At 37.6% G+C, this 11,131-nt stretch overlaps 1 protein-coding gene across 3 annotated transcripts; it reads right to left on the reverse strand.

The window, feature by feature from the left end:
• Positions 1-70: 70 nt before the first annotated feature.
• On the reverse strand, positions 71-8,454 carry si:ch211-131k2.2 (protachykinin-1). 3 transcript variants are annotated; one of them, XM_057358962.1, is made up of 6 exons: positions 8,161-8,454; positions 2,238-2,336; positions 1,342-1,438; positions 620-652; positions 446-496; positions 71-334 (listed from the first exon to the last, which is right to left on the reverse strand). In XM_057358962.1, exons 2-6 carry the CDS (start codon positions 2,313-2,315, stop codon positions 207-209), a joined length of 387 nt encoding a protein of 128 aa, XP_057214945.1. In that variant the 5' UTR covers positions 2,316-2,336; positions 8,161-8,454; the 3' UTR covers positions 71-206. The 3 variants fall into 3 exon arrangements, with proteins under 3 accessions (XP_057214945.1, XP_057214944.1, XP_057214943.1); XM_057358961.1 differs by lacking the exon at positions 8,161-8,454 and having other exon boundaries at positions 71-177; positions 263-334; positions 2,238-5,593; XM_057358960.1 differs by having other exon boundaries at positions 2,238-8,452.
• Positions 8,455-11,131: the final 2,677 nt, after the last annotated feature.

The raw sequence follows: 11,131 nt of genomic DNA on the forward strand, positions 1-11,131 counted from the left end.
CCTGTCATTGTGATATACTTTTTATTAGATCACTTTTTGACTGCAGTCATGGAATGGTGTCTCTTTATCAACAGTTGATTGGGTTTAATGATCACTGTCTCTGTAATACAGCGTTGATGCCGTGATCTCTTCTCCATCATCGGTAATACTGCAGTTTGTCCCATTCGTCCTGCAGATCTGAGGTGTCAGAAAGAGATGATGTGCTTTTACACACTGCAGCTGGACACAGACACGCATTGAATCAGAACTGTAAACGTCATACCTGACTCTTTGTTCAGATCTGCAGGTTTGTCCATTGTCGTGCTGGTCTCTGAAAGCGTTTTTGTCACTGGACCTGCAGATTGAGACGCTCATGTTTTAGGCAACACTTTTAGTTGCTTTGGATGTTTGGGCTTAATGAATGAGCAGCACATTAAACCGAAGCAGTGTGCATCTGAAGCCATACCTGCTATAGATCTCCTGCCCATGAGTCCCACAAACAGATCTCCTTTGTGCCCTTTGAGGAAACAGGTTATTAGAAGAGCCGTTAAAACCAGGATGCTCAGACGCTGAACAGAAATCAGTCAAATCTCATAAAGTTTATTACACTTCACCACACATGATTGTGTGTGTTACTCACTTCTGCGATCCATTCTCACAGGCTGGAGGATCCCTATAGAGCAACAAAAGACAACACAATCCTGTTACTTTATATGTATATAGATATATTTATATATGGACATGTCTAAAAGTATGGTCATGATTGTCTTGAAGCTTTGAATAAGCTTGAATGTTTAAAGAGAAAACTAGTGTGAGGAATTATTTTCGCCACCAAGTCAGATTTATTTTGTTTCCACATAAAATCATGCCGCTAACACATATCATGATAGCTATGCATTTCTAGTGCAAAACAACACTTTTATTTGACAAATAAACCTCAATTTTTATGAAATTATCTTTTATTACGATACAAAAAAATTTCTCATGGGGTCTCAGACTTATAGTAAAAAAGCTAAGATAAATATATTAAGATAAGTTGACAGATAAACTGCATATGTCCTATGATGTGAGGACATACATTTTTTTAAGAAAAAACTTACAATGAAGATAAATCTCTCTTATGATATTTTATATTAAAAATATAAACCAATAAATCATTGCAGCTTGTTTTCTACATTTTTGCTTTCAAATGACTGACATCATAGCACAAATTTACCATTTATTTGTCAACTAAATAAAACACATCTGATGTCAATATCTCTTAGTAACATTGTGTCGGAGAGCAATTTACTGTTTTGTTTCACATTCTGGTAAATACTGCACAAATATGTTTTTCAACAAAAACTAGCCACAAGTTCTTACCAGAACGTTTTCCCATTAGTCCATAAAACTGATGAGATTTGGATCTCTTGAGCAGAGCAGCCGCTTGACTGGCGAGTTCTTCCTCCGCTGGATCATTCTGAACCATCCAGCAAATAATTTTCATTGTCCATGTAGAAAGCAGATCAATTTGAATGATTGATGCAAAAGAAAATGTTAGAATTTGTCTCGACTCTTAAGTCCCAACAGTAATAAGATAGAAATACAATAGTTTTGTTTTTAGAAATTGTGGTGTTCGACCATAATGAAAAATATACGTTGAGTTCGGTAAAGAATAGGGTTGGGAATCGAAAATCAATTCCAATTTGGAATCGGAATCGAAAGGCTAGGAATCGGATCGGAATTGAAAGGAATAGGAATCGGATACTTGAGATTAAAATTTGAATTCCTCTTATCAATTCCTGTGTGCATATTTTCAGAAAAGTACATGCTCTGCATGATCTGCTGCTGATATCTCAATAAAAGCCCTTATGAAAATTATCGATATTTTTTACTATAGAAAGCATAGTTTAGCTATAGAATTTGCATTAAAGCACAGGAATCACAAATTAACCATAGTTGCATTATAGTAACTGCAGTTTAACCATGATGTAGTTCAACTATGATAAAACAAATTGTAATAAATCAGAAAAGGTGTGTTTCTATGTGTAAATATACACAAAACGGTGCTCATAAATATATATATATATTTTGCAAACAAGTCAATAAGCAGGCTAAATGACCATACAGGTTGATATCTAAATGTTTTACTTCAACTGTGGAATCGAAACTGGGAATCGATAAGAATTGAAATCGATAAGCAGAATCAGAATTGGAATCGGAATCGATAAAATTGAAACGATTCCCAACCCTAGTAAAGAATAATAAAGAATACTCACCCCCCAGTCTGAAATCCAGTTTTCCCTATTTAGAGTAAAAGACAAACTTTGGACGCTGCATACAAGAATCGTGGCCATCAATGCTGATAGTTTCCAAATCTCCATATGGAAGCAGAATATATATATGTAAATAAGAAAAATGTTGAAATGAGAGAAATGTTTTTCCTGCTCAGTATCGCCTCTCTGGGTAGCAGAAGGTTTTCCTGAACTCTCTGAAGCTCTTTCTGTGTTCTTGCACATAGTAGTGGTGCATTTATAGACATACGGCTGGTGACCCCTCCCAGCTCTGAGACCCTGATTCTCTCTCATCAGCACCGGATCACAGTGAATTTAACACAGCACTTGACTTGAGTGATGGATGACATTCAATTGTAACGCTTTCCGGTGATTTGGATTAATGGAGCACACATGTCAATGAAAATCCAAATGATCTTTTTAAAACTCAAAAAAATTGTATTTGAAGAAAAACACTTTTAAGGATGCCTGGCCAATGACAGAAGCTCTTGACTTAAAGCACAGATTCAATTAGGAATTATTAGAAAACCATGGCAGCTTAAACAAAGAGAGCACTGAGGCATCTCATAATTCTGTATTTGCCTATATGTTGTTCAAATATTTGACCTGCTGTTTCCATGAACAACATATATAACTAGTAAAGTGGATATCACTTGTTTCTTTACATTTTTTTGCATTTAATTTTTTTGTTTACAGAGCTAAACCAAAATGTCTGTGATGTCAGTCTTTGTGTTGGGCGACTGCTGCTGACTAAATCATTTATACTTAAAAATGTCTCCGGAATGACAAGCATGCACACACCCTTCGCTGCCTGTAAGATGAAAGCTCATTGACCTTAATTGTTTCCTCATTTACATGTTAAGAAAGAGTCAGATTACTTTTCATTTGACTTCCTTTTCTTTAATTGATTCATATGCGTGTCAAATATAATCTTTTAGTCATTGTCAGTGATGTAAGTCTATTTCATCCTCTGTGAGTCTGGTGTTGAGCAGAGGCTTGACTGTCTGAGATCAGAGAAACCCTACAGGCATTCTATTTAAGACTGTGTGGGAACCTTGTGACCTTTTTACAATGATGAAAAGATAATGATTAACAGAAAGCATTTCGTCTTCCATAAAGAAACGCTCCAGTTTTCATGTAATTTATGAACATGTACATTAAGATCTCTCTTTCCTGTTACTTCTCTTACGTAAACGTCTGAGAATCTTTCATTCTCCGCCATTAAAATTCACTTAATTACGTGATGCTTTGTTTGTGTTAATTCGACAATTAGATTAGAAGAAGATCTGTTTTTTGTTTCCAAATGAGTAACGTCTCCGGCGCTGCACAAACACCTCAGATCTGAATGACACACCGAATCCGTGGCCTTTGATCTCATCACAGGTGCTTAACAAAGCAAGAAACCAATTTTCGATAATTTCACCTGAACGGCACTCATGCGCTTCCAAGCCCACAGAGGTCTAATGTTGAGTGCTGAATCAAAAAGAATCAGACGCTGCTCATTTCCATATGAAAACTGCTTCATTCAATGAGCTCCCACAATGCTGACAGCATATTCAACCATATTATACTCAACTGTTTGGCCGTGTTAGGCATAGATTCAGAAAACACAACGTACTGTTCATACTGTACTTGTTCTGGACATATGCAGGACGGACTGCGTTATTCTTAACAAATAATTTTAACATGCATTGAGCAGTTCTGACACCGTACTGTATGTGAAAAAGGTCAAAAACTCTAAAAAACTCTTAAAGAGGAAACTTAAAGGGAAATTCATCATTTATTCATCCTCATTTCATTCCAAACATGTATGAGTTTCTTTCCTCTGCAGAACAAAAAGAAGATATTTTGAAGAATGTTCAAAACAACACTGAACCCCATTGACTTCCATTGTATGAACAAAAAACACATTTCTCAAAATATCTTCTTTTGTGTTCCACAAATGACTTTTTGGATGATTTTTATTTTTGGGATGAGTTGTTTTTTATCCTTTATCTGATGTTTGTTGTTTTGGAGCAGAGCTGCACAAATTAAATTCGTTTTAAAACCCTGATTTGTGAGATGTTGTCATTTTCATTGGATAAACATAAAGGGACATAAACATTTAAAAAAACAAAAACCTCATCATTCTGCCTCAAAGAAAAGTACACTTATATTAAAGACACATCACTAAAGCTGCGTTTCCATTACCCTTCAAATGCGCAAATTGAAATAGCGCATTGAAAAGACGCCCAAAAACACGTCAATTGTGCAAAAACTGAAATTATATCCCCAAAAATGCATGAGGTGTTTTTTCAGGCAATACGATAAAGGCATAATTCGCAAAACTGCAATGGAAACACTTTTTGTCGTATTTGCAAGTCACGCGGTGTACAAAAAGTCACATGACCATTGAGATTTCTTAGGAACAGAGAGATAATATGAAAATATATAAGGAAATATAGACATTTCTCTTCACTCTTTCATCACAGTAGGTGGCACTATGCAATAAAGTTGGTTTGCAACCTGCTATAAAATCTACAAAAAGAAGTATGGCCAGAATGACTTATCGCGAGAAGAAACAAAATACACTTTAAGCACATAACATCATTTAATGGAAAATATCGCTTTTGTGCAAGTTTTGTGCAAATAAACCTGGCTACTGTTTCTTTATGTGTTTCATCCTATAGGTTTCTCTTAAAGACATTTTTTGACAGACGTACATCATGTTGCACCGAGTGAGAGATCGTGACTGAGAATCGTGTGCGTTCTGTATGTGTGCTGATTGCATTCACATTCACTCTTTCACGTCTTCTTGAGGACTTTGAATTTCCTTTGTGCATCCTCTGATTGCAGACATTGTCGCTTATAGACACGATCAGACTGTCCCTGCTTTTGTAGCCCTCGTTCAACTTGTCTGGTACTTTCCTGGACCTTTCTCAAATCGACGAGTTGAATCGTCTTTATTTTGAAATCTATTAAAGCTGGAGTGTCCGGGTACGTGCGGTGCGGTAGGGCTCGGAGAGGGGCAGGACAGCCTGTGCTGGATCTTCTGCCAATCTTCAAAAGCTCAAGTGCAGTTTCAATGTGACACCGAAAGCTGTCGTAAGCAATGAAGAAACGTGCCAGCAAGCTCTCATCTGAACGTTTCCCATTCAGCTAGCGTTTCAACTTTCATTCCCTTATTCATTCCACTGTCAGTCAGTCCTGCCATTTGTGAGGATAAAGATGGAAATCTCACTTGTCTCCACTAGTTTCAGTAGAGATCTCAACAATGTGTCAATAAGGGCTCACAGTTTTCTAGATTAGTGGTTCTTAACCGTTTCATGGTCGTGCCCCCCTGTAAACCCATTTAAAGAACTATATACTGTATATATATATACTGTATATATATATATATATATATATATATATATATAACTATAGGCCTACATAACTATATAAAAAGAAGCAAAAAATACTTATGACAGATTGATCTCAAGAGATCAGATTATAAATGTAACAACCCTGCTGATAAAAACAAAAGAAACCCAATAGAAATGAATGGTTTCCATTAAAATACCATTGTGAACCATTAGCTTTTTGCGTTAAAAACCATTACAAAATTGTTGTGTTTTGGGGATTATTCCAACAGGATTCATCTGCCAGATCTCGAGAACGGTGTGCGTTTCATTGATTTTAACACGAGCGAGAGTTTATTCGCAGTTTATAATACAGATGCGGTGTGGTGTCATTTGCCTGTCGAAAATCAACGTGATCTCATGAGAATTCGTATGTACTGTGGTTCTACAAAACTTATATTTACTTACGTTTGCACAATCACTAAAACGCAAAATACTGACACATTTACTGCATCTGAACGCACAATACTGACGTATTGACAACACATAAAACGTTAACTATATACATTTGAACAGCTTTACAGACTTGCGAATGAATCCTTATGCATAGCTACATGGTGGCCATGGGTGGCCACGGCTACCCCTGAATGATGGATGGCCACCTATCTGGCCACCTCTGTTCTGTTGAGCGAAGCAGTTTTAAGATGTGTGTCGGAGTTTACAGAGTGCTGCACAGATCATTTAGCGTATGCACTGAAAGTAACGCGAGAACATTACTCTCATGTTAATATGATGTCATACACTGACGCAAACAGTCTGAGTGCTATAGCTGAACAGCTGCTAACCGCTTCGTGACAGTGTACTGTATGTGTACCATGGAAGTTCATCGCGAGCAGCAGGATAAGGTCAGTAAAATCAGTCTTGTTTAACTGGATTTCATTAATTAATTACATTTTCGCGAAAGTTTAAATTGGGGTACTGCAATGTTTATTTTCCATAAAAAATGCTAACTTACTGCAAATGATAGCTAGCAAATTATTTTAAAGGCGCAGTTCTTAATTAACAGTGGCCACTAGCGTTGTATTATAGATTTGCCACGAATCACTCAGTCCAAACATGACGGTGGCCACAAAAATATGTCATTCTCATGTTGACGCAGGGAAGAGATTTTGCGGGCATTAGAAGGACTGTAGAAAGAGCTATGACTTATGTATTACATAAAATAAAAGGTTTGTGGATTTTAAGTTTAAAGAAGGATAAAAGTCAGGCAGGAGCTAGGACCTGTGTTAATATTATAAAGACTTTACAGCAGAGACACAGGACTAAGGTGTAAGGAGTAGGCCTACATATGTACTCACAGATATCTATGGAGATACTTTCCAGCAGAGAGGGACGTTGGAGAGAAAGATCGTCTAAAAATCACCCCTGAGGAGGTTGCTTTGATTCAGATCAGTATGTGAGTAACATATTAACATACCAAGATATGTTATTGTTGTAATATAAACTGTGTGACGGAGCAATTTTGAGCGTCATTGTTTATCTGGAACCGCTTTAATATTGTACTCGTCCAGATACTTGAGAGAGAGAGCGAGAGCGTGTTGGAGCTGAAACTGGAGAGCAAGCGAGAGTGCGTTTTATTCTTTTACTCAATGATGAATAAACTTTCAGTTAATCCGCGGGTCACATGCGTTCCGCACCGGAGAGCACAATCCGTACCGATCACGGATCATCCCGCGATCCGTTTCACCATGATACCGCAGCGGAGAGGAAGAGGAAACGCCGTTTCGTTTAGGGCTGCTGTACAGAACATGGCGGCGAATTCAATATGTAGGGCCGCTCTGTATGTAGATAAACTGCTTATTCTAAGGTATTACAAACTTAATGGTTCATTACGTAAGGTCTTTATACACCTCTGAAGAAATAGTTTTGTATATTATATTGTATTTCTGTCAATAGATCCTCTTAAAAATGCCGTATTGCTCCTTTAAAATAATGTTAGCACATGAAAGCATTGCAAATAAATTGTTTACTTTACGTTCTTTGTGTATGTTTTTGACCAGCAAACTATGTGTAATGAAGAATTGGTGTAAATTACAGTAGAAGTTAAAGAATTTCTGTCTGTAAGGATTTTTGGGTCACCCTAATAAAATCACTGGGTCTTACCTGGCCACCTCTAAAAAAATGTTCTGGCTACGCCCCTGTGCATATCGATACAATTATGGAAACGTACTGATACAAATATCATAATGAGATAGGCTACAAGCTTTGCAAATATTTTACGTTTTTTAGCTAAAAATACTAGCAACTCCAACGTTTTATACATTGTAAAATGTCTAAATTTAACGTTTCAGCATCAATAAAAACGTACAGAAATGTACGTTTTGTGCTCCGAGATCAGGCTGCGAAAATAGCGCTTAACATCTTTAATAACTGTCAACAGCTTTGAACAGCCGTCCAAGTTCAAAAATATGTGAAAATGCACTTTATTTACACGCCACTCCCTTCACGCGCACTCTGAACTCATCGGGAGAGAGAGAGACTTGCGCTTATTCTGAAATGACAGTCTGAAAGACAAACATATGATCTACCTGTTTCTTAAGATGATGTAGAATGTGAATTGCTGCTGCTTCCCGAGTGGACGTTTTCCTACTTTGTAGATAAGCTTTTGTGCGCAGCCAAAAATTGCACTGCGCAGGAGCTAGAATGAGTCCGCGACGCCGCTCACGCGCGCAGCTTCAGATGTAATTTGCAATCAAGTTCCTCCGTGCATTCGCGATCGAGTTCCAAAGGTTGGGGTTTCGGGGAACCGTCTCGCCCCACCTGCAGTACCTCTGCGCCCTCATCCCCCTCCCCCGCTTGAGAACTACTGGATCAACCAGTCGGGAGTGAGAATGTGTTGGTATTTCAATATATGCCAACAGTTGCCTCATATGTGTCATTCTTCTTAAAAGGTCAGAAAAGACAAAGACTATAATGAGAACCTCATTAAATCCCTGAGCTGAAAAAAGAGCAATGTCTGACCAATTCACGAGTTCGCCTAAGCAAATAATAATAATGGTGGCAGGAAAATGCTGATAGCAGGGGTAGGTAAGATATGCGTATTTGGCGTGCTGTCCAGGGGGCGGGCTCCGAGCTCGCCGATTCCTTCCGACCCCGGAACACTCCCCCCCTGATGGGGGCTAGTGCGCCGAGCTCGGAAATGGCCCGAACCCAGAGCTCACCCCCCGGGGTCCTGCTGTGGAAAGCGAGTTCGGGGAGATCGGCCGGGGAGGTGGAGGGATGTTGCATTACTGTAGAGAAGGTGCATGTAAGAATTCTGGTCTTATTTATGCGGAGGCTCGCTTGAGCTGATAGGGTGAAAATCGTGATTGCTGGTAGCGAACCAGCCGGGTTTGATTATGAGCTCCGGCTTCACCTGAATTTTGTTAACGAAACTCGTTTGGATAGATGACGTGGTTGCCAATGGTGAACCGGCCGAGTTTGATTATGTGCTCCGGCTTCTCCCTAACTTTGTTAATAAAACATCATTAATTAGTGGTTCGCACAAATTTAATTTAAAAGCATACCGACGATTATCCGTTTAAACACATAAGGACAGATTGTGCTTGTTTAAGTGAGCATTGTTGTGTTTTGAACTCACAAACACTTCTGGATAGACAGCTTTTTTATTGAAAACACTGATGGAGAGACACAGCACAAACTGTATGATAACAAGCATTAGTTGAACAAAGAGAAGATTGAGGTGTTTACAGTATCTTAAAGCAGAATCAAGTCAGAGGAGCCTGCGGCAGGCCCTTGGCACACCAAGCATCTCTTTTGTTATTCGATTCTTTCTGTTAAATCTTTGTGCTTTAATCCACACTGAAAGATTCACCCTGTCGGTCTGGCCACATGCCAGTTTATGTGTGTGTTTGTGCCAGAACAAAGCCAGATCTATCACACTGACCCATACAATCCGTTTTTCGTCCCTTCAGATTTCGTGAGTCGTTATTGTTACTTTAAAGTGATAGTTCACAAAAAATGAAAACTCTTGTCATGTCAAACCTGTATGAGTTTCTTTCTTCCGCAGAAAAAAAAAGATATTTTGAAAAATGTTGTTGACCAAACAGCGATGGCAGCCATTCACTTGCATTGGTTTTGTGTCCATACAATAGAAGTCAATGGCTGCTGTTGTCACAGTCACCAGCTTGGTGGGCTTGGTTTTGTGTTATGTCACAGTTGTTTCTGTTCCTCGTGTTCTTTGTCTTGCCCTGGATGTTTGTTTGTGTTTGGACTGACCACGTGTGTTTGGATTAATGCCTGTCGTTTGGATTTTGTCTGTGGATTACCCTTTAAATAAACTGCATTTGGATCCTCACCTCTGAGTCTGTGCAATTCGTGACAGCTGTTCGGTAATCAACATTCTTCAAAATGTCTTTTGTGTTCTGCAGAAGAAAGTCATACAGGTTTGAAATGACAAGAGGGTGAGTATGATGACATTTTGGGTGAACTATCCCTTTAATTGTAGCACATTGAGAATGACATCACCATCTCAGTATTATTGACTTGCAGCTCATAGTCGTATGGTTAATCTTTCTAGAATTTTGACAGGCTCTTAAAAATGATCAATCACATCAATTGCAGATGCATAAACACTCGTTGTCATTTAGTAATTAAAATGAGAATGTGAAGGAATAAATGTGCACGCAGACACAGCAGAGGCGTTATGTTATGCACATTCAAATGCTCTTTCGTAATTTACTCAAAGCAGTTTAACTGGTAAAAATGCTAAAATCAAAAGCACACACTCACATTTATAAACAATCACTTATCAGGTTTATTCTGACAATTAGTCACAAACTAATACTGCAGTATGCTATAGTGTTTACTATTACAAGCAAATGTAGAATATTATAGTAAGTTGTGGTAAATTTACTATCATGGGTATATTTTGGAATCTGCTGTAATACACTCTTAAAAATAAAGGTGCTTAAAAGGTTCTTCACAGCGATGCCATATCAGAACCGTTTTTGGTTCCACATAGAACCATTCAGTCAAAGGTTCTTTAAAGACCATCTCTTTCTTTTTTATAATCTTAAGAACCTTTTTTGGCACAAAGAACCTTTTGTAGTACTATAATGTATACTATAGTATTTTTCATGTGGATTAGGGTGAATTGTAAACATTTCATTAAATATCGTAACGTTTTTAAAGATAGACAAGATATTCTTTATTAAGAGAGAAAGATTATAACCAAACTATATGAAAACATTTTTGCGACTTTTCAGCTAAATTGAAATGGCAAAGAACAACACAAAACAATTCATAAAAGCCAAAATCTTAAAAAATGTAGAAAAACATAGAATTTTGTAATTTATAAATGGTATAAAATGCTCAGGAGAACATATTTATCAAATCATCTTTTACAATACAGTTTTGTTTTTAAATGTTTTAATATTTCAGTTTACATATTTTCTTGTGTTTTAGAATTTTAATAGAATTAACGTAATTTAATTTAATACAAGTTTGAATATAGCAAAATCAAACATACAAAACCAGAGACAGCAGGCAATGAATCGA

This window comes from Triplophysa rosa, linkage group LG18 (genome assembly GCF_024868665.1).
Source record: "Triplophysa rosa linkage group LG18, Trosa_1v2, whole genome shotgun sequence".
Classification (NCBI taxonomy): domain Eukaryota; kingdom Metazoa; phylum Chordata; class Actinopteri; order Cypriniformes; family Nemacheilidae; genus Triplophysa; species Triplophysa rosa.

Bases quoted from the DNA above. Each gene is read 5' to 3' on its own strand.
- si:ch211-131k2.2 (XM_057358960.1), bottom strand. From the start codon at position 2,546: ATGAGAGAGAATCAGGGTCTCAGAGCTGGGAGGGGTCACCAGCCGTAT. The intron at 653-1,341 runs GTAAGAACTTGT...GTTGCTCTATAG, and splicing joins ACTAATGGGAAAACGTTCTG to GGATCCTCCAGCCTGTGAGA. The intron at 497-619 runs GTGAGTAACACA...GTTTCCTCAAAG, and splicing joins TGTGAGAATGGATCGCAGAA to GGCACAAAGGAGATCTGTTT.